This window comes from Atractosteus spatula, chromosome 25 (assembly GCF_055471065.1).
Source record: "Atractosteus spatula isolate fAtrSpa1 chromosome 25, fAtrSpa1.hap1, whole genome shotgun sequence".
Lineage (NCBI taxonomy): Eukaryota > Metazoa > Chordata > Actinopteri > Semionotiformes > Lepisosteidae > Atractosteus > Atractosteus spatula.
Genome location: NC_142730.1, coordinates 7,826,837 through 7,854,350, shown reverse-complemented (window position 1 = coordinate 7,854,350; position 27,514 = coordinate 7,826,837). Strand labels below are relative to the sequence as shown.

General features: G+C 53.0%; 3 protein-coding genes across 3 annotated transcripts in view; 1 reads left to right on the top strand and 2 right to left on the bottom strand.

Annotated features, from left to right (window-relative positions):
- The window catches only part of bcan (brevican), a 29,031-nt gene extending 25,458 nt beyond the window's left edge, over positions 1-3,573 (bottom strand). Inside the window, exon 1 of the mRNA XM_088904936.1 lies at positions 3,410-3,573. The gene's annotated coding sequence lies outside the window, so the exon portion shown is untranslated. The remainder of the gene's footprint in view (positions 1-3,409) is intronic.
- A 9,096-nt stretch (positions 3,574-12,669) lies between these two features.
- Positions 12,670-19,725, bottom strand: isg20l2 (interferon stimulated exonuclease gene 20-like 2). The gene is made up of 4 exons (XM_088905558.1): positions 19,554-19,725; positions 16,813-18,594; positions 15,336-15,536; positions 12,670-13,939 (listed from the first exon to the last, which is right to left on the bottom strand). The coding sequence occupies exons 2-4, from the start codon at positions 18,070-18,072 to the stop codon at positions 13,808-13,810; spliced, it is 1,593 nt and encodes a 530-aa protein (XP_088761684.1). The 5' UTR covers positions 18,073-18,594; positions 19,554-19,725; the 3' UTR covers positions 12,670-13,807.
- Positions 19,726-19,745: 20 nt separating this feature from the next.
- mettl25b (methyltransferase like 25B) lies at positions 19,746-27,512 on the top strand. Its single transcript, XM_088905556.1, has 9 exons — positions 19,746-19,863; positions 20,928-21,058; positions 22,090-22,211; positions 22,821-23,037; positions 23,791-23,853; positions 24,517-24,654; positions 25,094-26,142; positions 26,287-26,471; positions 27,066-27,512. Exons 2-9 carry the CDS (start codon positions 20,936-20,938, stop codon positions 27,251-27,253), a joined length of 2,085 nt encoding a protein of 694 aa, XP_088761682.1. The 5' UTR covers positions 19,746-19,863; positions 20,928-20,935; the 3' UTR covers positions 27,254-27,512.
- Positions 27,513-27,514: the final 2 nt, after the last annotated feature.

Sequence of the window (27,514 nt, the reverse complement as noted above, 5' to 3'; positions counted from 1 at the left end):
GGCCCACGTCCACGCCAACCACATTTCCATCAGCCAGGGGGGAAAGGAATCAGACTGTGGGAGAGCTGGGAACAGGAGATCTGAACCGCAGAAGTACTCAGACAGGGCATCGTTACAAAGAACAGGCTGTCTGGAATACTGAGTGACTTAACTGGGGCCAGTGGGCCTCCACTCCTCTGGCTCTCCAGATGAGCGCTCTTCAGCAGTTTCGAGAACAGAGGGGAAACGCCTTAGCATTCAGGCAGCAGCTTGGGCCAGTCAAGCCAGCTGGAGACAGACATTGAACACCCAACAGGCTTGGGCAGAGGAAATGTTGTCAGGAGACTGAACTGATCATACTGGAGCCACAGTTCACCATCTAGCTTGCTAGGTGTCTGTGAAAACCAGCAGGATTACTCCACTCCAACAGAGTCCTATTCAGAAAGCAATTTTCCTTCAGCTCTTGATTTAAAGATACCAAGGTGCCTCGGCTCTCTCCACTAACCCCATACTGCCTCCCTCTGTCTCTCCCAGTGCCTCAGCTCTCATCACTAACCCCACACTGCCTCCCTCCGTCTCTCCCAGTGCCTCGGCTCTCATCACTAACCCCACACTGCCTCCCTCTGTCTCTCCCAGTGCCTCGGCTCTCACCACTAACCCCACACTGCCTCCCTCTGTCTCTCCCAGTGCCTCGGCTCTCATAACTAACCCCACACTGCCTCCCTCTGTCTCTCCCAGTGCCTCAGCTCTCACCACTAACCCCACACTGCCTCCCTCTGTCTCTCCCAGTGCCTCAGTTGTGAACATCACCCCAGCCTGCCCTTGCTGTTCCACAGTACCAGTCTTCATTTCTCTCATCTTATGCCAACCAGCCACATCATCTCCCCCCTCCCCATGCGCCTCAGCCCCAGTGACACAGCTCCATCACTCTGGACTCCCCCCCACCCCACCACCGGAACAATTAGTGGGAAAAAAGCCTAGAAGTGCTGACTGGCAGGAATACCTCATTTCTGATTCATCCCACATCCCGATGGCCTGCTCACACACACAGAAGCCTCAAAGTGCATGTAACCTTGTCCAACAAGAATGACCACATGACAAGAGGGCTATGGCCCTGCAGCAGCGTTAACTGCAGTGCTCACCACTGTTACAAGATTATTTTTTGAGAATGCACATCGGACCTCAGGGAAGGGATGAGGCAAATGAAGAGAATGGAAAATCTTTTTTCCCCCACTTTTGGGGGTTCTGTGTTTCCTGACCTCTTTCCATAAGCAACAGGGACCTGGATCTCAACAGTTCGAAGTCTTTTTTGCTGGCCGAATAATAAGATCAGTAGTCTTATGGTCACAATATAAAGAACCGTGTCAATTATGTTGTCTTCCCACGGCGTCAGTTAGCCTCAAGTCTCATCAGCCAGTACGTTACGGTCTGTACTGTGAGTACGTCTACAAAACTCACTGTTACACTGCACAGAATTAAAACAAACAAGTGAAGCCTGTTTGTGTACAAAGTGTACAAGGGTATTCTGCAAGAACACATTTCAAAGAAACCTGGTTTTGGTTAACGTTTTTAAGGAATCTATTATTTCTGCATTTACATATTTATAAAGCTGAACATTTCTTTCCCTTGAAGGATCAAGGATGTTCTATTTCCTGCCTGGAAAATCCTAAGGCTGATGTTTCAATTAGGACCTCCACTTTTCACCTTTCACCCTGCAGCCATGTGACCTGTTCATGCTAGAGCTCACAGGAGCCCTGTCACCCACAGCTGACAAGAGCATGTAGACATCCAGCTCGTCTGCATCTATACATCGCAGAAGACAATGTTTCTTTTCACGTCTGGACTGAACAAGAGCACCACTGCAAACTGCGTGAGGATTATTTTCCCTTGGCAATACAGCATCTGGCATCTGTTCAGTCACAAAAAACAATTTGCAGGCTGATCGCTTGCACGGTCATGAGTCCATGGTACGGCACCGCTGTGCTACACTGGATCACTGACCTCTTCCCTCTGTTCCTGGGAACACCCTGGTCTGTGTCCAAGGATCCTAGGGGATCCCCGAATCCCTGGCTGAAAGCTCATGATTTAAAACTGTTTAGAGACAGTTCTGGGAGCAGCCAACAATCTGCAGCTCTGCGTTCTGGGGACTATGGTTAGGTAAGGTGCCGTCCGAACAGGGGTTTTACAAGCAGCTGTTGTCATATCATTTCAGAACTTTCCTGTCCCTTTCACCTGACCTCGATATTTCTCACAAACACTCTCTTGAACCATCTTGACAAATGGAGGCCAAGGCCCTGAAATCATCCGTTATCAAAACAACACGCCTGCATTTAGAACTAGGGATCTTCCTGCGCGGTGCCTGCAGCTGAGCCAGGGAAACTGAAGGTGTGACTTTGAGGGGCTAGTGGTGAAGTTACAGGTATCTGAAGAAATGTCTGTCCTCTTGCGAGGTTATTTTTGGGAAATTCTCCTCCCCCCTCCTCCTAATCTTTCCAGTTTCTATGACTCATGAACAGGAGCAGCTCCAAGCCTGGGAGCTCAGAACTAACTGATCAGCTGTGCATCTGCAAAGCTGTGAGATTTTAAGTCTCATCACACTGGTTGAAAAAAAAAATTAATAAATGCTTAGTCACATAGCTTGCCTTAAGCCGTTATTCAAAAGCACTCTGGCTTCTTGAAGCATGTTTCGCTATTAATACGCAGCAGTCCAACACACCTAGGAAGAAGGACTGAGCCCCCCCGTCACTTTGCAGTATCTTGTACCAAGGATTAGGGGATTTGCATCCTAGGGGGATTCACGATGATGGAACTCAGATTCAAACCACTGATTTCTGAACCTCAGGAGACTAACCAGCTCCCTCAACAGGAATCCTCACTGCCTGGACCACTCAGGGGTCTGAAAGCATGTCAACCCAACAGACGAAGGTGTGTCTTCACCCGGAGCACTGCATGTGATTCAGTGATTCAGGGGGTCACCACACCAGGATGATGGGCTCGTCGAAAGAGTTTGAAGAAGAGTGGCCAGAGGAATTCGGGGCGGTGGATCTGTGCCTCAGGATCTGTGGCTCAGGATCTGCGCCTGTGGCTGGAGGGTTGCCGGTTCAAATCCCAATGGCCGGCAGAGGAATTCTACTCTGTTCGGCCCCTGAGCAAGGCCCTTCACCCCAGCTGCTCCAGGGGTGCCGTATAAATGGCTGACCCTGCGCTCTGACCCCCAGCTTCTCTCCTTGTCTGTGCATCTCATGGAGAGCAAGTTGGGGTATGCTAAAAGACAAATTTCTAATGCAAGAAATTGTATATGGCCAATAAAGTGAGCTTATTATCTAAGTATGAAAGGGATGTCATATGTAGACAGGTGAAAGGTACTGAGGATCTTCAGTCTGGAGTAGGGACACTGAGGAATCTCGAAATACTGAACCGCAGTACTTACTCCTCGAGCACAATCGTCTGCGTTGTAACCAGAGCAATAACCTGGGTTCGCTGGTCGACCTGCTGCTTGCTGGCTGGCGCTCCAGATGACTGCACTGTGCCTGGCTGTCAAAAGACTGAGCTCCCTTTCGCAACTGGGCGGGTGGATGGAAAGACAGGCGGTATCTGTGGGCCAAAAAGACGAGATTTCCCATGAGCACTGCAGGCTCCTCCTTCTTGTCCCGTTTCTCTTAGCCTGACCCCCCCTTCCCTGTTCGTTACAGTGGATAAGCACGAATAAACCAGCCCCCTGCCGCCATGTCTTCAGTACGGCAACACTCAGGGTCAACGATTTAACACGCGAGCCTTCTACCCTGCTGCAGGTCAGCCGCACGAGCCTGGCCTTTGCTACAGACTACTACCCTGCCAGCCGAGCCCAGCCTGATCGACTGTCTGCGCCAGCCACAGACACCCCCGCGGTGTCCGGCCTCCATGTGCAATTCACAGCTCTTATAAAGTGTGTGGGCGTGCGTGGGAGGCTCGCACTGGGGTTTCTGTCTCTGCACTGATCTTCAAGTCCCTCGCTCCCTCCCTCGGCACTCCGCTCGCTGGAAAAGGAGCGGCATACGCAGGGCGTTCGGAATACTCGAGGTCGTCTGTGCAGCTGGACAGAGAGTTTTAAGATCCGGCATGCATTTAGTTTTCACTAAACCTCTTTACACCACGGCACGGCGCTCCTCTCAGATTCTGAACACCCTGAACGTCTTTCCTTGAACACACAGGGCTGCGTCTGCCGAACAGGTGGCCCTGGCGGCTGGGGGGGAAGCTATTTAGTGTGGCGCAGGAGTCTGATGCCTGTCAAGCGGCTCCAGCCAAGCGCGTCGTGCTGAAGTCTGACTCCGTCACCTGCAGAGAGGCTGGGGCTGGTCAGCATTGAGCTGGCAGATATGGGGGAAAACCCAGCATGCAGTAACACAGGGAGACCAGTAGGTGGCAGTCTTTCCCCTACGGGTGCAGCAGCCTATGTCAGGGCACTTTTTGTCTCGGGGTCCTGGTTAGCATTGCTGTTTTGCAGTGCTGGGGCCCTGGGTTCAACTGGGGGTGCTGTCTGTGTGGAGTTTGCATGTTCTCCCCATGTGAAGGTTTCCTCTGGGTGCTCCAGTTTCCTCCCACAGTCCAGGTTAATTGGCTTCTGGGAAAACTGGCCCCCGGTGTGAGTGTGTGAGTGTCTGTGTGTTGCCCTGTGATGGACTGGCGTCCTGCCCAGGCTGTACCCTGCCTTGCACCCGTTGCTTGCTGGGATAGACACCAGCTCGCCCGCGACCCTGAATGGGATAAAGCGGTTTAGAAAACGGATGGATGGATAAGCAGGTTGGATCAGCTCTTAAGAACAAACAGCTCTGGGAGTGTGTGGAAGAGTGGGTCGGCTCACTGGGTCTCCTACTGGGCGGCTGTGAGTTCGAATACGGGGCAGGGTCGTGACTGTCGTGCCCCTGCGCCAGACGCGTCTCTCTGACCACCCAGCTGCTCAGAGGGGCACACGCGGCGTTCAGAACAAATACGTCAGCCAAACTGAGGGACAGCGGTGTCCTCGCCTGTCTCCCACGGCAGGAAGCGGGCAGTCCACCGCGTCACGCACACGCAGGACAGAACAGCCCCCGCTCCCCACGAACTCAACTCAGGAAAGCCGTCCCCGCTGTTCCCGACACCCCCTGTCCTCCCGCCGCAGCCGCACGCAGGGAGCAGACGGCGGATGAGCGGGGAGGCTGCGCTCCTGACGTTCCCAACACGTCTTCCTCCGCCAACTTCAGACCCTCGTTTGTCTATCGGCCTGCCTCCTTGCCCGGGGGAGGGTCGCTAATACCGAGGTGCGGGCCGGACAGTCCAGAAAAGGGAACCCCCCCCCCCCTTGCTCAGGTGAGAATCAGGCGTGGGGAGGGGGGGTCACACAGCTCCTTCCAGGACATTCCTGAACCTCCGGCCCGCGAGGGAGGCTGTTGTATCTCTCTCAGCTACAGAAACACACCGGCGCTGCCCCACAATTCAGCCCCGGCCGAATTAGCGTGTGAAACCGTGAATAATACATATAACTGCGTTTTTTTTTTCTGAGCCGATAAATTATTGCGTAACCCCGCCGCCCCAACACACACACACACACCTTTCCAGTTAAATAAGTCGCTCGATCGCACGTCCGGTGATCAACGTCTTCCAAGTTTTCCCGACTCCCGGCTTACAGAGCACGCATTCGCCTCGCCGGGGTCTCCGGCCGATTGCGTCACCTCAGGCTCGGCTTCCGCCGTTACCTCGCTGCGCTCCCCCGCACACTCCGCACCGTGGTGAAAACACGGTAAACTTTCAGGAAGCTGGAGCCGGACGCCTAACCGCCTCTCAAACGCGACGTTCGCGGAGCCAAGCCGACGGCGCTTACGGGCGTGTTGGGGTCGCGGGGCCCCGACACCCCGAGTGGAAGCCACGGAGGGGAACTGTCACTCGAGGAATAACGAACCGGCCCTGGCGAGGGAGCTGCGGGTCGGAACGGAGCAGAAACCGCACCACGGCCGTCTCCTCACGTCATAAGTCGTGTAGGAATTGCTCTCTAATTCCGTGATACGCAATAGGTGGATGTCTCACCTGCCCCGGCTTAGGTGTCGCGGCAGTGCTACTTCCAGACGAGCCGATGAAAGTAAAAAAACCAGAGAGAGAGAGAGAGAGGCCGGGGTACCTGCCCGAGCGAGTGAGTGAAGCGGTCTGTCCGGAGGCGGCTGCTCCGTCACGGCAGGTGTCCTGGGCCGGTGCGGCTCCTCGCGCCCCCTCCGCGCGCTGGTGCAGCGCGAGCCGGACGGTCAATGCGGCGGCGGGTGCGGGGAATGTTCCCGGCACGAGGACAGCGCGAGACGAGAGAGGCTGACCCGGGGCTGGTCGGGAGGATGAGAAAGGAGGAGGCGAGGAAGAGCGAGGCAGAGAAATTACCGGGAGAGAGGACCCAAAAAAATGAACTGCCCACTTCTTTTTTTTTTACTCCTACAAAACCTCCTTTCTTCTTTTCCTAACAGGGGGGAGAGAAGAGAGGGAGTGTGTGTGTGTGTGGTGGTGGGGGGGGGGGGGCAGGAAAATAAAAAGATGTTTTTTGCCAGGAGTAATCACGCCGCTTGATGAATCTATTCGTAATTCAACATCACGCTGGCAGTCCAAGAGTAGTTTAAAAAAAGCTGGGAGGAGGGGGGGGGGAAACGGATGCCAACAGTTCGGAAGCCCTTTTGAATGTGAAAGATCCCCCTCACACACACACACATCCCGAGAAAGAAAAGTGTGTGAAAGAAATGTGAAAAAAAAGAGGGCGAGCTGGACGGGGGAAAGTTGGAGCCTGTGTGTGCGGAACGCGCGTCCGCGAGCTGCTGATGCTGCAGACGATGCTCGAGCCGCCTGGAGTCTCGCGGAGCACCGCCGGCTCGGAGGCGCGCGCGCGCACGCCGCGCTACACCTGCCGGCGCGCGCCCCCCCCGCGGGCCTCCTCGCGCGACCTGCGAAGGCTCGACCCCCGGCCGCCCGACTGGAAAACGGGCGCTTCAGTGCTCAGTAACCCCCCCCCCCTTTCGACGGTATCTGACCGCGGCTGATAGATGGACAGGACCCAGCAGGCCAGAGGCCGTCGTAGCGTCATTCCTGCTGCTCTCTGGGCTTTAATCAACCAGCTGCTTAATTATTTCAATTCAAAGTACTTCACCCCCCATAAGAGTGGGGGGAGGCAATTTAAGCAGCAAGCGGCGCCACATACTTTCAAATCCTGATTTAAAACCACCTCTTTTTTGTAGAAGGGCTTTTATTGAGCTGGTCCTCTGTCTGCCTCTCTGTATTCGAGACCGCCTCTACAATCTCCTCTCTCTGTGTATTATTGTTGTCTTTGTTCTGTGAAGCGCTTTGAGAAGCCACTTTTAAAGGCTCTATATACATAAAGTTATTATTATTATTGTGACACGCACGCTGAGCCAGGTCCTCACTGGCGGCCCTACCCAGCAGCCCCCCGTCCACTGTTCAGCCCGACACTGCCGGGACCCCTCACCCGAGAAACCCCAGCTGCGCCCGGATCGCACCTCACGCCGCTGGGGGCAGTCACTGCGGGGCCGAGGAAGAGGAGGAGGAGGAGGAGTCGGGCCGCAGCGTGAATGCAGCATTGTACCGCTGAGCCCCGCCGGCAGCGATCGCCAAGTGTTAGGCTGGGGAGGAATTTAACACGGGCGCACCAGCGGGGGGGGCAGACCAAACAGCCAGCGCTGCTGGGAATCCGGCCTCTGTACTGGGCGGCGCGGCAGAGGAGTGCAAAACCACCCTGGGCACTGGAGCTCACCTCACCGCCCCCCGGGAAGATGGGGGGGAGGGTGATTTTTTTTTTTTGGGGGGGGGGGTACATTTTTGCACTCGTTGACGCGCTCGTTTTGAAACCCCCCCAGCCGAGCTCGCAGGACAGCGTTCTTGAATCTTGAAATCTTTCCTTTTCTGAACGACGTGTCGGCCCGTTCGGTCCCTGAAGCCGACCCCAGGTGCCTAGGATCTGCTGTAGACTGGTACGTGCGAATTAGAAACTCCACAGTGAGATATCTATATACATTTTTTAAAAAGTTTGCACTTCCAGCACATTTTCTGCTTCACATCCATTCAGTCTGCAAATCGCTAGAGCCTTTGTAACTGGGCTTAAACCCGCAAGCCCTTGGCATCAGGACCTCAGGGACATAGTCGTCTGCAGTAGTGCCCGAGTCAGCTGGCCCGGTGGGAGTGCAGGGGCGTCCTGTTTACTGCCTGACCCATCGTCAGGTGTAGCGCTGTCACCCCACCCCGTCAGTGGACTGATCGAGCACTGGGGCGAAACCCAGCACCTCACACCTCACTGCCACAGATCCCAGCACCCCGCATGCCAGCACAGCCTGCGCCCTGCCAGCTCGCTTCTCCCCTGCCAGCCGGGCACCGGGGAGTGGGAGTGGGAGTGGTGGGGGAGAAATGGGACCCAAAATGTGCTGCAAAAAACAGAATCTCACAAAAGTGAGGGCAGGGGGCAGTTTTGGTTTTCAATTAAGCTGAGACTTATATAGCGCTCCTCTGGACACTCCACTCACAGTGCTGCACAGGTAATGGGGATCCCCTCCACCACCACCAGTGTGCAGCCCCACCTGGATGACACGCCAGTCCTCTCCCCACACACCAGCTCTCAGTGGGGAGGAGAGCAGAGTGAGGAAGCCCGTTCATTACTGATTTACCTCCCCTCTGCAGCCTGCGGGCCTCAGGAATGTCGTTCCCCACGGGCTTCTCCTCCACCTGGGATTCCCGCGTCGCGTTGCCAAGGATGAGAGGAGCGAACCCGATCCACAAGCCCTGTCCTTTCCGATCTCCGCCACACAGTGACCTGGGGGCTCCCAGCACAGGGATGGAACATGGGCACAAAAGCATGAGCGTTAAAAAAACCCATAGGGAAACCCAGCAGGAGCCTTAGAATTTGCTTGATTGGATTGAAGCACCTCCAGATCACACTGGACCAGACCCACCCTCCAGCCCAGCCCCTTATTTACACAGTCAAAGCCTGAAATGTAGCCTAAAACAGGGCTGATTTGAACTGTCTCCCTGTATCAAGCTTTTAAACACGTGGGAGCTCACTGCTCACTGGTACTGATCTGCAAGGGCCTCAGCAGGTGAGGACGTTTGGGAGTAAAGCACTTAAAATACCTATGGGAATGCTTTTTGTCTTCACATATGCTGCCTGCAGTTCTCCTGTTTTCGGGATGTGGCTCGTATGTGCCGACCCAGCCACTGCAGATGGTGGAAAAAGGGGTTAAAATTCTGCACACAAGCAGCCACCCGGATCCTGGTCAGGGTTTGGCTGAAAGCTCAAAAAAAAGTTAATCTGGCCAAATTATCCCTTACGTTTCAGATGGGATGAGTTTCAGATTGCCAGAAATCCACACTGGGAATGGGAAAAGGCAAGAGAGAAAGGCCACAGAGTCCATTAATAGCTCTCTCTGGCATCCCCAGGAAAAAAGACGTCAGTGATCAAACGACTCTTTTGCTAACGACTTTATTAAATAGACGGGGGGGGTTGAGGGATTCAGTCTTTTTTCTACAAGTCTCAGAGCTGTTGCTCTTATTTTCCATAACCCCCCCCCCCCCCACCCCAATTCCACCATCTCCTGCATAAAAACCTCAAAGTAATGACTTGTGCAGATTTCCACTGGATCCCGTTACGAGACAGAAGGGCTGGTAATAGCTGGGGCTAACCAAACACGCAGCTCGCAGATAATGGTCCCATTCTGCTGCGGTTCAGGTCTTCGGCTGGGAGCGTCTGCTGTCTGAGACCAAACCGGGCTCTGATGACGTTAAGAAGTTCCATATGAACGATGCGGCTGCCACCCCCCCCCCCCCATCCTGCCAAAGCACATCGGCGCGACTTCTGTCCCGGGCTCGGGCTCCAGCACTGGGTCGATCGCTCCGTGTGACAGTGACGCCCAGGCGCGCTCCTGCGGGAGAGAGCCGCTTCCTGGGTCCTCCGGGGCGGGGGGAGGCTCTGCGATGCGGCGCAGTCCACACGTCGCAGGTCGTGTGTTCATTTGGATCAGTAAAGGCGCTATAAGACTCGTCACGAGCCAACGGGCAGAGGCTCGGATCACACTTCCAGTCCTTAGACCAGGGGTCCCGGTTCTGGTCCTGGAGGCCCACTCCCCCACACACACACACACCCACACCCCCGCTCCCCTCCACACACACACCCCCGCTCCCCTCCACACCCACGCACACACCCCCGCTCCCCTCCACACACACACACACACCCCCACTCCCCTCCACACCCACACACACACCCACACCCCCGCTCCCCTCCACACACACCCACTCCCTCCCACACCCACGCACACACCCCCGCTCCCCTCCACACCCACACACACACCCCCGCTCCCCTCCACACACCCCCGCTCCCCTCCACACACACACACACACACACACACACCCACTCCCCTCCACACCCATGCACACACCCACTCCCCTCCACACCCACACACACACACCCACTCCCCTCCACACCCACGCACACACCCACTCCCCTCCACACCCACACACACACACCCACTCCCCTCCACACCCACGCACACACCCACTCCCCTCCACACCCACACACACACACCCACTCCCCTCCACACACACACACACACCCCCACTCCCCTCCACACCCACACACACACACCCACTCCCCTCCACACCCACACACAAGGGGCTGCCAGCCCAGCCCCTTTAACAAAGCCTAAAATGTAGCCTAAAACATTGCTAATTCGAACTGTTTCAAGCTTTTAAACGCGTGGGAGCTCAACTTTTAACTCTCACCTTTCAGAAATTAAATACAATCCCAAGCTTTTGAGTGGGGTGGAGGGGGGGAAACTTGCAGGAATTGCAATCCGGCAGCTGGCTGGCTCAATCAATCAATCAGTCAATCAATCAATCAATCAAGCCTTCGCTCGGGTAACGGCGCTCAGCTGGAGTCGAGAGCAGCGGGACGGGACCCCGGGGCGCACCTGCGCGGAGAGGGGCTCAGCACCGGGCCCGGGGGGAGCGGTGTCGCTCGGGAAAGCAGCCCCTGGCACAGACTCGGAAGAAGAGCCGGCGGAAGGGGATCCAAGAAAAGGAGGCAGCGGCGGCGATGAATTGGAAAGACGGGATGGAGGAAGGGAGGGCGGGGGGGGGGGGGATCCTCCTTTGAATTCCCATTCTTCTTGTCGCCGGAGCATCCGGAGGCCCAGGAAGGGCTTGGAATGGGAGCCGGGTGAGGTGTGTGTGTGTGTGTGTGTGTGGCAGCCGGGGGGGGGGAGGAGGGCAGGGGAGTAAATGTTGAATTAATGTGACAGTGTCGAATTCACAGCTGAGAAATAGTGCTGATGCGCTCTCTCCCAGGCCCAGCGTCGTGCCAGCGGGTCTAATAAAGGGAGACAGTGTGTGCGGGGGAAGGAGAGAGGATCTTCGGCAAAAAACAAACGGGGAAAAAAAAACTGAAACGCCGCGGCGCCGGTTCGGTTCCCATCAGCCCCCGGGGCAAACTGAAAGGAGCTTCCCATGGTGCGTGCCTGGCAGGGCTCTCGGAGAATACGAGGTGCCAACGGTAGGCCACCCCCCCAGCCCCGTACGCGTGAGACCAGGCCCGAGAAAGCACAGCAGGAAAAGAAAGGGGGGCGCTTCCTGTCTCCCCTAAACTCTCTCCGCAGGCAGTGCAGGCGACTCGCAGGGCGACGATGAAATCCCGAGATGCCCTTTCGAGAAGATCTCCAGGCCTCCGGGTTTCTCTGGGGACACCAGCGGGGATTGGGGGCGGCAACGGAGAAGGAGAAAGACACAAGAAAGGGCTCTGGAGACGTTCTGCCGAGAGGTGCTGGCGAGGTTTATCAAGTGCCCGGAGATCACGAACCCCCCCAGGGTGTCGTCGGCACAGATACCAGGTGCTGGTGTTCTTACCTGCTTTGGAAGCAGAAGTGCTGGGGGGGCTCCCTCACTCTGTGTCCGGCCTCGAGCCCGCCGTCTGCGCTGATGGGGCGACACGGGCAGGGGAGGCGCCCGGAGAAGCCAGGATCGGGGCTCGGGGAGAGTCAGCGCTGGGGCGCAAAGCACCTCTCGGGTTCGTCAGTCACGGGGTCGGCAGGCTTGGCAAGCGGCAATACCCCAGCAGGGCCCTGAGCGTCTCCCACTGGGGGAGGAGTGGCAGGGGGCAAAACCGACACTGGGCAACGGAAATCACCCACCTGGACTCCAGCCCACAAGCCTGGACACCTTCGTCCTGGATTATTGACAGACAAAACCGCAGAAAGACACACAGAACTAGATCTGCCAGCGAAAGGCAGGTGATAGGGCTGTCTAAAACAGAAGCACACAAAGACATGTGGATGACAGATTGTCAACAGAGCACTGGAGGGGACAGACAGCCACGCAGACTGGTCAGCTGCAGGTGGAGAAACACCAAGGTTAAGAGGCAGATATGGAGACAGATGGGTGTGTTGATATGATGACAGGTGACAGATGTGTGGGGAGCGTACTGGCGCACCTTGGCTGCCGTTGCATCATCCAGGTGGGGGCTGCACACTGGTGGTGGTGGAGGGGAGTCCCCATTACCCGTAAAGCGCTTTGAGTGGAGTGTCCAGGAAAGAACTATGTAAAGTGTAAGGATTATTATTAGATGCACTAATAAAAAAGAATACGATTTGTGCCCGGCGCAGCAAAAATAATGTAACACAATTAAAAGAAAAAGAGCCACAAACCATAAACATACTTAGAACATCTGTATTTTTATGCCAGGCAAGTTTAAAACAAAAAAATTCAATAAGATCATTCCGAATTGCAAAGGAGAACTGCCGAATACTTTCTGGGATGCTGTCACGTGCGAGAAAATCCCCGCTTTCAGAACAAAAGTCGTTTTGTAAATCAAGGTCCTGAAACTGCAAAGACAAAAAAAAGAAGAGGGGAGCTGGGCGTGCGATCCATCGTCTTGCGTTCTGGCCCCGCGCCTGGTTAAGACAGCGTCACGATGAGGTCTTTCAGACTGCGCTCGAATGAGCGCTCGGCCACAGCAGGAGGGACTAGGGAGAGTGCGATCCAGCCTGCGGTGGTGCTCTGTGGCTGAGAAAAGTCCCAACTGGCTTAGACACGCAGAGCATGGGCTCCAGCAACTGGTCAGAACAGCTCCTTCCGGCCTCGAGAACATTCCCCAGCCGGACCGAGCTTGGAAGATGCTGGAGTCCTCTGCCCTGCCAGGTGTGGTCTGGGAACTGAAGAATTAACCAGCAATCCCCAACGGGAACTTAAAACGGGAAATCAAACTGTTAAAATGGAATCATCTTCAATATTTCCATTATAAATGTTAAAAAAAAAAAGATAAAGGAAAAGAAAACAGCTGAAGCACTTGTAAAAACAGTGCCATTTTCCACCCACTGCCAGAATTTCACTCCCATAAGTAGCTGGAAAACTCATAAAGGCCGAGCTGAATTTGCTCTTGAGGGTGGGTGCCGAGGGGGAGAGATCTGGCGCCACCTTGTGCCAAAGTGGTGGAGAGGAAACAGTCACAGCCCCACTTCCATTATATCCAGCTCGCCCTACTGTGCCCTGCCAAGACCGGATCAGTGTGAAACACACTTGAGCGCAGCAACTCTCTCTCGATTCGTTGCGGGACACTTGGATCGGGGCTCCTGGCCAGCAAGCTCCTGGTCCTTCAGCGCTGATGAGGGCTGGCCTGTCCACTGACACAGAGGAGGGGGAGACTGGGAGGAGGTTCAACGTCAGCCCGGAGGGACCGGGCAGGTCTTTGCTGGTGGCAGAGTCCTTGGCGAGCGCTGCCCTTCAGAAACGAACCCCCGTGCGGCCTCCCTGCGGCACACAGACGCACCCAAACCCCAGCGCAGGCCCTTCCCCGTTAAACCCCTCCACCATCCTGCGTGGTGCTCGATTTCCGAGCCAGGGTGCTCTCCCACTGCACCTCCACCGTTTTGTACAGCTCCATCGTGGCTCTGGCGTCTTCAACGGACGAGTGCCCTTTTCTCCCCACCTGAGGATGCGAGAGAAAGACAGGACGCCCCGCGGCTGCCGTCAACACAGGTAACACTGCCGGTGCCGCGTGGGCAAAGTTCCGGCGTTAAATTCACCGGCGACGGGAGGCATGTGTGTGCGCGTGGATGTGTGCACAAGGGACAAGTAAGAAGGGAAAGGGACAGCGCGGCTCGTATTGCCGGAAAACGCTTTTGTTTGTCAGCATCGGCTTTCCAGGCTGGAAATTTCCGGGGAGCAGGCCTGATCCGGGTGGCCGGAAAGGCTCAGGGAAGCAGCCAACTATACGTCATTAGAAAGCGTATGTGTACCTGATGGACAATCCACAAACACGCTTTACTTACGTTCTCCCCTAGATACGCATAGACAAGCGAACTTATTGCACACTAACAGTGATTACTGGACTGTTCGGATTTATAAATGATACCTTTCCACACTGAACTCTGCTACCAAATGGTAAAATACAGTCATCTGCCATGCCTCAGATCTTGTATACACAACTGTATTCCCAACAGCAGGGCCTTTAAAACCTCTGACTCGTCAGGGAAGCTGCGGATCATGTTGGTCTGTATGGACGGATGGAGAGGATCTGAAAGTACAGATCGTGTGCAGCTCTTTAAAGTGCACATGTGAGCGGGTGGCCGTTTGCGTACGGAAGCCTGGGGGGGTCTCTCTTCCCTCTGCTTCTCGCTAGCTGGAGGACAGGGGCAAAACCGTTCAGGACAGGACTGCGCAGGACTGCCCCCATGGTGCATGTGAGCGCGAGGGTCCTTGGTCTTGGCCGCAGTCTATCCTAGAGCAAACAGTTCCCTTCTACAAACTCACACTCGAGAAGCCAGCCAGGCTTCGCTAAAGGTATCTTTTCAAAGCTCTTAACAGAGAAGAGTCTGGTCTGGCTCGCTTTATGATGTAGATTCTGGGCCTTTTTGTGTGAAACACTGTGGCAGAGAAGCAGATCAGACTTTGCAAAAATCTCGTTAACACAATTAAGAGTAAAAGCGGGCAGACAAAGAGGATGAGCAGGTGACATTTTCCCACTCAGTGTCGTAAGGTGTTAGTTCTTTTGAGAATACGAGGAAGGGTTAGAAACAACAGGATGTTGTTCGGCCCATCTTGCTCGGTTACTGGTGGTAATCGTCAGCCTGCCCTCAGAAAGTCAGCTACAACAACATGGCTGGGCATATCGCCCAAGACACCCACCACTCTTTGTGTTAAGACATGCTGACCCCATGTTTTTGGTCCCAACTGCACACTTGCTTCACTTTCCAGCCGCACAGTACGTTCAAGACTATTGGTTTTTGCCCCCACGGCCTTTCCTGCTGTTCGATCGACCAGTCGTCACACTTGCACCCATACAGAGTCTGTCGACAAAGGCTGCAAACCCCCCTGCACCTCACCTGGATGTCCCGGCTCAGGATGGCCCTGGTGAGGTTCTTGAGCGAGGGGGTGGCCGCGGCGGGGAGGCCGGCCCTGGCGTTCAGCAGGGGGATGCGGGAGGTGTCGCGGGTCAGCGCCGGCGGGTGGAAGTACTCCAGGGCCTTGAAGTCGTTGTGGATGGCGTGACCCACCACCACCTTCCCCTGCAGGAGCTTCATGATCTGGCAACGGGAGAGGCAACGCTGACCGACCGCAGGGGTGCAGGGGTGCAGTGGGTGCAGCCCACCCACCACCGCCGCCGCCGCCGACTCGTCAATCACCCGACCCCCCACCAACCCCCCTCGAGCGGACTGTCTTTCCAGTCCAGCGGTACGGCAGAGTGCCTTTTCCTCACCGAGAAGGGCTCAACTCTCTATGATCGCTAACGCTAACGAGCGGCACAAGGACAGGGCGCACATTTACCATAAGAGACCAAGGTTAACCAAAACACACAACGGACCTGCATGACACTCCGTCTCCAGTTCAAGAGGCCATACTGTTCAATTATATTCAGTGTGCTCTACTGTATACATTTTTGTTTACATTAGGATTTACACCAACTTTGTTCATTAAAAACTTTGTTAATTAGGTTTGAGGTCCTGACTCTCCCCTCAAAGCGCTTTACAGGTAATGGGGATCCCCTCCACCACCACCAGTGTGCAGCCCCACCTGGATGATGCACAGGGGAGAGGAGAGCAGAGTGATGAAGCCAGTTCAGAGACTGTAAAGGCCATGACTGGTAAAGGCCAGGGAGAAATTTAGCCAGGACACTGGGGTCACACCCCTGCTCTTTTGGAGTCACAGAGAGTCAGGAACTCGGGTTTTACATCTCATCTGAAAGTAGACACCTTTTTAAAGTATAGTGTCCCCGACCCACAATACTGGGGCATTAGGACTCACACAGACCGCAGGGTGTGCGCCCCCTACTGGCCCCACTAACACCCCTTCCAGCAGCACCTCTTCCAGGAGTCTCCCATCCAGGTACTGGCCAGGCTCACACCTGCCGAGCTCCAGTGGGGCTGCCAGCTGGGAGCTGCAGGGCGATACAGACCTCACTGCCACATCCAATCCCCCCCCCCCCCCCCCCCCGGCTCCGGTGTTTAACTTCTGATTGCGTTAGGCCCTAAAATCTCCAACTTCGGTTCATTCCACTCCACGCCGCCTGCTCCTGCTACGCGTGTCGCGCTGGGCGAAGGCATCGGCATGGGAGGGACACTGGCAAGACCGGCTTCTGCGTCTGTTGAGCCTGACGACCCTGACGGGTCAGGCCTCTGGCTCGCCTGCAGGACCTTCTGTTTCTCGAGCGGCGTAGGAGCAGGTGGCAGACTGGAACCACCACTGGGGAAGCCAGACTGGTTGGGCGTGTGACGGAAGAGCAAAGCCCTGGCCTGAAACAGCTGCACCCCCATCGAGGGCACGGCAGGAGGAAAAAGGTCACCCCCACCCCACCCCACTCACCTGCTTCTTGGCCACCTGGAAGGGCGTGGCCTGGCGCAGGTGATGCGGCCGGATCCCGCTCCAGCGCGAGCGGTAGTCGGTCACGCGGTTGACGGGCAGGATGTATTGGTCGTAGATGACGTCGCCGTCGTAGCCCACGATGCTGCAGCGCGCCAGCTCGCTGCGCTTGCCCATGGGGCCCGTGCCCACCATCTCGCAGTCCACCGCCACGCACTTGAAAGGCTGGCCCGGCCGGGGCAGCCCGCTCTGGAACTCGCTCAGCAGCTGCGCGCCGGGGGGCTGGAAGGCGGGGCTGGCGGTGGTGGGCGGGGGGCTCTGGGAAAGGGGCGGGGGTTTGGGGTGCGGGTTGCTGGCGGAGGAGGTAGCGAGCTGTGGCCGGCTGGGCGCAGGAGTGCAACGGGAACCGTTCTGCTGTGGGTGGGGGGATTCAGGGGTGTGATTGGGGGTGTACTGGGGCATTGGTGTCCGTCCTTGAACACGTCCCTGCTTCTGACCCTGGTCTTGCCCCTTCCCCTGTTTCTGTCCCTGCCCCAATCTTTGCCCCTGCCACTGGGCCTGTCCCTGCCCCAGTTTTTGCCCCTGTCGTTGTCCCTTGGCCTGTCCCTGCCCCAATCTTTGCCCCTGTCCCTGCCCCAGTCTCTGTCCCTGGGCCTGCCCCAGTCTCTGTCCCTGGGCCTGCCCCAATCTTTGCCCCTGTCCCTGTCCCTGCCCCAGTCTCTGTCCCTGGGCCTGCCCCAGTCTCTGTCCCTGAGCCTGCCCCAATCTTTGCCCCTGTCCCTGGGCCTGTCCCTGCCCCAGTTTCTGTACCTGGGCCTGCCCCAGTCTTTGCCCCTGTCCCTGGGCCTGTCCCTGCCCCAGTCTCTGTCCCTGGGCCTGTCCCAATCTTTGCCCCTGTCCCTGTCCCTGGGCCTGTCCCAATCTTTGCCCCTGTCCCTGGGCCTGTCCCAATCTTTGCCCCTGTCCCTGGGCCTGTCCCTGCCCCAGTCTCTGTCCCTGGGCCTGTCCCAATCTTTGCCCCTGTCCCTGTCCCTGGGCCTGTCCCAATCTTTGCCCCTGTCCCTGGGCCTGTCCCTGTCCCTGTCCCTGTGTGTGTTTCTGCCTGTGCTTGGGAATCTGCTTCTTGTTCAGGCAACCTTTCCTCTCCAGGTACCTGCGGCTCCTCATGAAGCGCTCGTGCTTGCTGCTCGCGTGGGGCTCACTCTCCGTGCCACCGAAGCCCCCCGCGCAGCTGAAGTCCAGGTTGAGCAGAATGTCCGACATGCCGGAAGGTCAAAGGGCAGGGCGCTAACGAGGGTCAGGGGGGGTCCGGGCTTGAAGAAATACCAGGTGGCTTGCTCTTCTTCAGGGGGCTTCAAAAAGCTGATTCCCGTACCTGCCCCCGGAGCAGGGCAATTAAGACTCGGCTCCACCCCAGCCCTTCACCATTGTCAACAGATCAAAGGGGTGAAGAAGAATGGAGGCTCAGTGACCACTGACCACCAACCTGCACACAGGGAATGCAGTCCTGGCACCGAGGGGCAAGGCACAAATGGAAAATGTCAGATTTCGTGGGGGTGACATTTTAATATTAAGGTGCAGGGAGGGATTTCTTTTTAACAACACTTAAAACACGTCCATAACTGATGGTTGCCCTCTCTGTTTTGTTTTTTAACGATGTGGACTCTGTGACTCTCCATAAAAACGCAGGTCTCCTTCAGTACAACACAGGGAGGGGAGAGGAGCGAGATGCGAGACGCCCACCGTTTTTTTTTCTTCCTCCTGTCAAAACTCCTAAGGTGGCACCTACAGAGGGAGAAACAGCAAGAATGCAAAAGATCGAAATGCAAAAATGCAGAAATTACTCCTTCAACAACCTGCTGACGTTGCGGAGTCTGAGGAAGCGGACAGAGTTCAGAGCGCTCCAGAAAATCTCACAAATCGTGGATCGAGAAAAAAAAATGTGTCTGTAAAAAAGACAAAGGGGTAAACGCAAGCCCAATATGTCGTTTTGAATATTAAAAGGCTTAAGCTTCCTTAACCTAGGGTAGTAAAAAAAAAAAGATCAGTCTCGGCCACACGTTTGTCTCGTAATATTGTTATTGATCTACAGTCTACAGATGTTTGCTACATAAACTGTTTATAATAATTACATAGTAACATGTTTGAATGCGTTACAAATTTCACGATAATGACTTTTTTAGTCAGGGTGTAATGTGTTTCTTAAGGCATTACATCGTGGGCAAGCCGGAAACGTGTACATTACACTGGGAAAGCGGCAAGAGAAACGGAGTTGGGGGGTCAAGACTAGTTCTTTCAGATTCCCGATCCCAAGAATTTACGAATAGTAATCGAGCAAAATGGAACCGAGTCTCCAATTCTGATGCTCTGCATCTCAGAAGTTCACGAATATCACAAAACCGATGAGGACTTAAATTACTTTGCTGGCTTATTCTATTCTAAACTACCCCACAAGCACTTTCGACCATTTCTGCTTAATATTATTGCTACATTTTCATTATATTTGGATTTCCCCCTTTGATTTGTGCAATAATATATCCACTTTTACATTTTAGACCAAACCATCAGCAAAACCGTCACGGCAAAACTTTAAATCCAAATCAATACCTTTGGGAATTACGTTATAAAAGCACCTTTTAAAACCCATCTTATTTTCTCTTAAGTAGTGTCGCTGTAGTAATAATACAAGATGTAAAAAGACAGAAGGGTAGCACAGGAAAGATGCTTCAAAATAAAATTCTTACCATGTTCTATGTGAGAAAGTCCCATACAAAGAAATGCCGTTAATTATTACGTGCATAAATATTATCCTCTAAACTGTACAATTTTACAAAAAAATAAAAACAAAACAGAAATATACAAGAAACGTGTCTAAAACACGCGCTACGATGACCCCCTGACAACAGGTCCATTTCCGGGGTGAAAGGTCATGGTAACAAGTAGTTCCTGGTTCTCCGAAGAAACTCCATGAAAGTAGCAGCCTGAACAGATGAGCAGCATCTTTCCGCGATTTTCTGTGATAACTTATTTCCATTACAACCGTGTGTATACGAGGTAAAATAAACAACTTCCACTGTCCCGAAGAGTTATTTTTTTTTACCGTCAACTGGCATAAAAGTTACAGTACATATTTCTCCGAATAAATGCTCCTATAATCAGACGCTTTCGCCTTTAGTATTAATTCTCAAAACATCTGTAAATATTTGCTAAGCGAGAGATTTTAAATACTTTTAATACTTTGAAAATACCCTGGTTTATATGTATATGTGTTGTATATCTCATCCAGGTGAAATGAAATCGATTCTTTACGTTCTGTAGTTAGAATTTCCATACACTATAAATCTTTTACAATTAATCTAAGCCTGAGAGGGCATTTCACGTGTCCATACGGTTTTGTCATAATTAGAATTGTGTCTGATAGATTTTATCGTGCATAGTTTTGTCAGAGCAGAGAAATCCCACCACTTTAAATCCCAGTTGGATGGATCTGTTTGAGTATTAACCCCCAGATTTCACCAACAGTTGTTCTAATAACGGTTTAAAAAGGATTCACCTGTAAAAAGGGCAGTCTCGTTTATCTTCTACATTGTGGTATTCCTGAGTAAGAGAATGTGTTGCCATCATCTCACAGTTGTAAATATTTTCGGTGCTGTGATGTTCTCAGCTGATGTGGAGGGGAGCCAAAATGCAGAAACCTCTTTTGGGGTGCCCTTAAGTGATTAGTGTCCTGTGAGGGATTGGTGACTCCCTTGGTGAATTGTTGATTTGGAAAAAAAACAAACCTTGGGAATCTAGATTGGCAGCCCCAGCTGTAAAATAACAGTTTCACATGGAATCATGGGAAATACAACCCTTACCCTCACTGCACATGGGATTATGGGAAATACAACCCCTTCACTCCCCACACAAGGAATCATGGGAAATACAACCCCATCTCTCCCCACACAAGGAATCGTGGGAAGTACAATCCCTTCACTCCCCACACAAGGAATCATGGGAAATACAACCCCTTCACTCCCCACACAAGGAATCATGGGAAATACAACCCCCTCACTCCCCCACACATGGAATCGTTTGAAATACCCATTCTGGATTTTTTTCTCCTTTTTTTACATTAGGCTCATTGATGACTGCCGTGGGCGTGTCGATCAGTTCCCAGACGTTCTCTGCAGAACAGCAGAAGCACCTGGCTGCCAGCATCACCTCCTTCCTGTCGCGGTACAAGCACATCACCGACTCTTATATCATCGTGAGTGCACATGTGCGGGGTGCTCAATAAGCCACTGTCTCGTAAGATGTACGGTGATAATCAAGAGGAGCTGGTTTAGCTCTGAGATTAACAAAAATGTTATGCACAACCCATGCCGAGCTAGCACCAGGGAGTCCACTGGACACAGAGATTTCCATGGAGGTACTGGACCAACCAGCCAGCATCAGCCGCTGCTGTTCCTGAAGGTGTTTGTAGCCACCAACCACTGCCTGAACCCCCTCGAAGCTTACCCAAAATGACCCATGAGCCAGGTCTGCTGTTTCCTTCAGCCAGTCTGAGGCCTTGTGCCGCTGCTGATTTTAGATGACCTACGAAATCCAGAATGTGGATTATCACCCTGGAGGACCTGGCATCTAGATCTTCTTGCATTCTTGCTTTCCTTCATCCCTTTCTTCAATGGCGACGAAGCTGGTGAACTGCGTCACGACTGAGTACTCTTTGCTCAGGCCAATGATGTACGATTTTAACTCATACTCCATTCCTGGAAGGCCAGGTGTCTGGTTTGGATTTTTGTTCCATCCAAGCTGCCGTAGTTGGTATAATTACTGACTTGAGTCCACACGTGATTATACTTAAAATGAATTGACTATTTCGAGTACAGTCAACCTGTGGCCCTTTAAGTTCTCCACATTACAGTATTTTGTTACAAACTGCTCCCCAGTTCTTTACCAGGATTGATTTGGCATTTAAGGAGCTGGTTGTATCAAACCACTGCGCTAGTTTGGAAAAGACCCAGGTATGAGTAAACCCGATTTTGAGTATTCAACTAGAGACGTTTAAGAAAAGTCCTCTATAAAATGTCTTAAGAAAATAATTGTTATTTTTTTAAGTGACTGATCAGACTGGAGGAAACAAAGAAAATATACCCGGACTTCTGGGAACTGAGTTTAAGATCCCTGTTCTAGATGTTAAAATAATATATTCTATATTGTAGAATAATGTATTCTCTTGGAAGCTTCCTGCCACTTTCTTGCAGTTCCCCACAGCTGTTGTTTGTTTTCACATTGCAGGAGTTTTTCAGTGAGAGTCTTTGGGACACACTGCCCCCTGCCTGGCGGGAGGTCCTGTGCAACCTGTCAGCCCCCCAGATAGCAGACCTGCTGCTGGACAGCACCCCCAAAGGTGGAAGGAGGTAATAGCAACTCATAATTACCATTATAGACATGGGGATTGTGGTTAAAACAACAAAGAATAACAGCAGATTTTGTGCCATCATGTTGCTTTCACATTTATGAGAGTTCTGTGATTGAGAGACGCTGGTCATGTATCCTTTGAAGGAGATATATTCACCTAAGAGATCCTGGTAGTGGACTCTAAAACTCAGGTATTACAGATCATTTGGCAGATCACTGATGCTCAAGCTTTAGTAAAGAAAAAAAGGTGACTGGTGCAATAGCAACCATTATGTATTCAACACATGGACAAACCATAATAAGTGTTATTATGCTTAGTTTGACATTTTTGTTGTTTAAATTTGTCTGATTCTTTTATCCAAAGAGTCCTACTTGCACTTTACTGAAACAGTCTGTGTGAGGCACCTTGCTCACAGCAGTGTCTCACCTGGGATTTGAACTTGCAACCTTCCAGTTATAAGTCCTAAGCACTAATCACCACCCCGCTAATGTTGTGGGTGTGTAAAAACCTGAAATGCTGAAAACCTCCAAAGGAGGATGTGTCGGGACAGAAATACCGTTTCATGCCCTCCGGGTTAAAAGAATGGTTCTTATCCCGTCTGTTCCAGCTATGCGTCCGTGTGGCCACTCTCGCTGCTGGCCTTCAGAGAGACGGCACACGCCCTGGCCTTTCCCAGAATGCCCTGCCGACAGGCGGCGCAGGGGGCGGGATGTGGGCGGCCGGCGGAGTTCCGGCAGAACCGCTGCCAGAGCTCCTTGCTGACCCACATCTTCCGCAAACACGTCAAGCCCAAGAAGCAGCACGAGATCCGGCAGCTGGGAGCAGTACGTGCAGAGACGGTCCCGTGCCCGAGAGGCCCGGGTTCGGGGACCAGTTCCAGGCGGCATGTTGCTTGGGTTTGACCTGTCGTGCATGTGTTTGCTGAAAACAAGCCAGTCCTGACTTGACTGAATGGGAATGGGAACTGATCCCAAATACCAAGTGTATATAGTGCCTTTCAAGGTGCTTTACAAAAGAAAATCTAGATGAAGGCAAAAAATGAAATGTTAACACAGACCGATGTAGCATATGAACCCAAATTATTAGCTAGAGAATACAAGTGTAAGTCTATACAAGGTCTGATAACTTAAGAGCTTGTTTGAATGCAGCTGAAATACAGTACAGTAATAAAAGTACTAGGGCCTGGAAAAGACAAAAGCAGCAGTAGATTGAGAGGGATATCCACCGATATGAGCCACACCATGGCACAGGGGTTAGCTTTACTTCCTCACAGCACTGGGGCCCCGGGTTCAGTTCCTGGGGTTTGTCTGTGTGGAGTTCGCATGTTCTCCCCAAACCTCCATCTTGTCAGAGTCTAAATGGAAAAAATTGTGGTGCATCCATTTCTTAACATTATCTAAGCCATCTTATATATCTAAGAGAACTAAGAGATATCTAAGAGAACTGCTCTGATGTTAAAATAATGGTTCTGCCCCTGGTGTATTTAAAGATTTACATACAATCCAGCAGAGCAGCTGTAAGTCTCTGGGACTGCTTTAGCGATGGTTAATCTGTCTCCCCTCTTCTCTATCTCTCAGCTGGTGAAAAAGCTCTCTGACCTGACTGACTGTCGCAAGGTTGTGGATGTGGGGTCTGGCCAGGTAAACATAAAGGCAGCATTTCCTTTGCATTGCAGGGTAGTTTACTGAAATTTCAATACCTAGTCGTCAAGTTCACCAAAATGACATTACGAGCCAAGCGGCTCGGTGGCGCCGGGGCCCTGGGTTGAATTCCGGACCTGGGGTGCTGTCTGTGTGGAGTTTGCATGTTCTCCCTGATGTGTGCGTGTTTACCTATGTCTGTGTGTCTCCTCTGCAACGGACTGGCGTCCCGTCGGGGATGTGTCCTGCCTTGTGCCTGTTACTTGCCAGGATAGTCTCGGGGTCCACCTGCAACCCTGAACTGGATGAAGCATTTAGAAATTCGATGGATGGACATCACTACCTTGGCCGGAAGTCTTTGAACTTGTAACTTAATGTATGTTATAAAGCCAGCCTGTAACCTGAAGCCTTCAGCCACCACATAATAATTCATCTGGCTTCCTCCACCGTCTATCCAGGATTCTATATTTCTATATATGAGATCTCTCAGATATAGACCAATTTTCTGCATCCTACAAATCTGACATTAACCATGTGTTCCAGACTGTTCAGTCATATTGTATATGTCATTTCCAATTTGTCAGAGTGAAGTAATTGTGGGCCCTACCTGTGAATCCCCTGACCTTCTGATTGGCTGCGTGTCTCTTCTTCCCTCTCCTGCAGGGTCACCTGACTCGTTTCCTGTCCTTTGGGCTTGGCCTGTCTGTGATTGGCATGGAGGCTGACCCCGCCCTCGTTTCCATGGCCGCCAAGTTTGACAGACAGCTGCTGTGCACACTGCAAAAGGAGAGCCAGCGAAAGGTTTGAAACTAGGCTGGATAGCAGATTAGGAATAACGGGAAGGGGAGAGGAGTTTACATTTAAGAATTAGTTAATACATTTTATTCCTAGTCTGGTTCAGTTGCCTGAGATACTCAGTGCCACAATATAGTTCTAATCAGAGGCAATCATAGAGTCTTGTCTTGTTAAAGGCCTACAAAAGGCCTACTCTGATTTATTAAAACAGCACATAATGGAGGAGACACAAACACAGCAAGTTTAGGGGGGAGAGGGCTCATTTTAATAATCTTTTAGCACATCAATGTGGAAGAAAGCCTTGTTTTTATGGAAGAAAGTCCATAACTTCTGGCCTTCTGGATACTTCTAGTATCGGGCATGATTATGTGGTACCCAATTAGCCTTCCATTTTTAGATTAGGTTCCCAGTCATAATAACATGTCCTTTCTGCTGCCTGTTTTAGAATGGGGGGGCACATGTCTCTCTGTTGCCCACTGGCCCCTTGCCGAGTCATGTGTCAGGGTGGGTCAACCCCAGGGCATCATGGGAGGAGTTCACAAAGCTGCTGCAGAGGGCCGAGGGCCAGGGTGTGCAGGCTGGCACCCCTGGGAACAGGAAGAAGAGACGCGAGGACGGCCTGCCACACACAGACCAGGAGCCCCCGCCTCTGTGCCAGCCTGTCTCTCCAGAGACACCACCCGGCTGCCAGGACCGGGCCTGGGGGGAAGGGAACTGCACACAGCTGAGATCAGAACCCCAGAACTGCTGTGAAGGCTTGAATTTTAAACCTGTTCCAGAGGACATTGGTCCAGGTAAGACTTGGGACGTGGCAGGGGTGCACTCTGAGTGCTCTCAGAACCAGGATCGAGAAGACGCAGAGTTCTGCCCAAGTCCAAAACCCTCACGGACAAACTGTAATCCTGATCAGAACGCAAGTCCATTGACTGCGAGCCCAGAACAGAACTGCCCTGCCCGCTTTCCCTGCTGCGCCAGCAGCAAGTCTCTCTGTCTGGATCACGTGGGGGCACCAGTGGCAGAAAACGGGCCCGAAGCAGGGGGCTTCATCCTGACCGGCCTCCACGCCTGCGGAGACTTGAGTTCTGCTCTCCTGCGCCACTTTGCCAACTGCCCCGACGTCGTGGGCATCACATCTGTGGCCTGCTGTTACATGAAGCTCAGCACGGCTGACAACCCCACCCCTCCCGGAGTCCTACCTCCGCCCAGCCCCACCCACGGAGGAGGGGCTACCTTGAAGGGGGAGGGCCCCAGCTTTGGGTATCCAATGAGCTGTTACGTCAAAGCGCTGCCTGGACACCAGCTGTCCTATAAGGCGCGGGAAGGGGCGTGCCACGCCCTGGAGGACTACGCCCAGCGACTCCGCAGCGAGAGTGGGCTTCTGAAGACCCACTGCTACCGCGCCGTGCTGGAGACTGTGATCCGGCGGATCGAACCGCAGCTGCGAAGGCCTGGCATCCAGACGATAAAGAAGGCGCACGAGCTGCCTTTTGCAGAGTGAGTAGAGCCGAGGGAAGACGCCAGCCTGGTTATTGTACTATTCCTTGTCCTTTTGCGGGACGCATGTGTCCCGGTCGGTTTTAACACACTCCAAGACGGAGAGGCGGGCGCGATTCACGTCCAGATCCTTCTGACCCGTAGGTACGCCCGCCTGGGCCTGCGGCGGGTGGGGCTGCCGGCTGATCCCCCACTGGACAGCGCCAGTCTGGACGCCATGCTGTCCCAGCAGGGGAAGGTGGTGGTGTATTTCAGCCTGGCCCTGCTCCTGGCGCCCGTGGTGGAGACGCTGGTACTGCTGGACCGAATCCTCTACCTACAGGAGAGAGGTGAGAGCACATCTGCCCCGTCTGATTCCCCCAGATCATGTTTTCATCTGAAAATATATGTAGCTGCAGAGACAAGAATGTCACCCTGTAAATGAATGAGGACACGTACTTGTCATTTCTTCCATGAATTAGAGAACAACCTAGTTTCACATCCAGGATGCCAGTAATTGCACCTGCAGCAGACAGTGTGTCCTTATCCACACCTGTGTAACCAGCAGTGTGTCAGGAGATCAGACAGAATACTTCAACACCTCTTAATCACCACACGGAGAGCAACCTTATATTACACAGAGTAATATAAGGTATTCTTTTCTTCCTAATACTAGAGAACTTATTAAAAGAGTGGAAGTTGTCGAAATATGCCCATTCCCTGAGTTAGGAAAACCTGGTTTATACATTTCTACCTCAATAAATTAGGTTTTTTTTTTCGCTGTAGCAGAACATATAAAGGCCTCAGCCAAATGAATAATAATAATAATAATAATAATAATAATAATAATAATAATTGGGGATCTGCAAGAACAGCAGTTTGCTTTTACATCAGATCCATAAGGATTTCCCTCACCTCTCCGACCTGCTCTCTCTGTCTGCCAGGCCTGGAGAGCCAGCTGATCCCACTCTTCGATCCACACTTCTCTCCCCGGAACCTGGTCCTGCTCGCGGTCAAGCCGGCCGGGAGCGCGGGTCGCGGAGCCCGGCGGGATGGCCGGGACGTTCCCAGGGGAGCTGCTGTCTGCCATCCGGGAGCCGTTCTTGGGACATGGCCCCAGGAAGGGAGCTGACTGTTGGAATAGGGAGTATTCCCTATCCCATTGCTCAGCTCTCCCGCCCACAGGCCTTCGACCTGCACATCGGCGGCGATACATCAGGGCCTCGGGTTTCGGAGCTGTTCCACAGGACTCTTCCGTTTTTCCATGAAACCCGTCCTCCCACTGACGTTTTTAAATATTAAGTACATCATTTGGAGAAATGCCTCCCTATATCTGTCAAGTACCGTTTTACAAAATGTATAATCCTCAATAAAACTGCGAAGTAATCCGATA

Bases quoted from the DNA above. Each gene is read 5' to 3' on its own strand.
- isg20l2 (XM_088905558.1), bottom strand. From the start codon at position 18,072: ATGTCGGACATTCTGCTCAACCTGGACTTCAGCTGCGCGGGGGGCTTC. The intron at 15,537-16,812 runs GTGAGTGGGGTG...TCCCGTTGCCAG, and splicing joins TCCAGGTGGCCAAGAAGCAG to ATCATGAAGCTCCTGCAGGG. The intron at 13,940-15,335 runs GTGAGGTGCAGG...TCGCATCCTCAG, and splicing joins TCCTGAGCCGGGACATCCAG to GTGGGGAGAAAAGGGCACTC.
- mettl25b (XM_088905556.1), top strand. From the start codon at position 20,936: ATGACTGCCGTGGGCGTGTCGATCAGTTCCCAGACGTTCTCTGCAGAA. The intron at 23,854-24,516 runs GTAAACATAAAG...CCTCTCCTGCAG, and splicing joins TGGATGTGGGGTCTGGCCAG to GGTCACCTGACTCGTTTCCT. The intron at 24,655-25,093 runs GTTTGAAACTAG...TGCCTGTTTTAG, and splicing joins AAAAGGAGAGCCAGCGAAAG to AATGGGGGGGCACATGTCTC.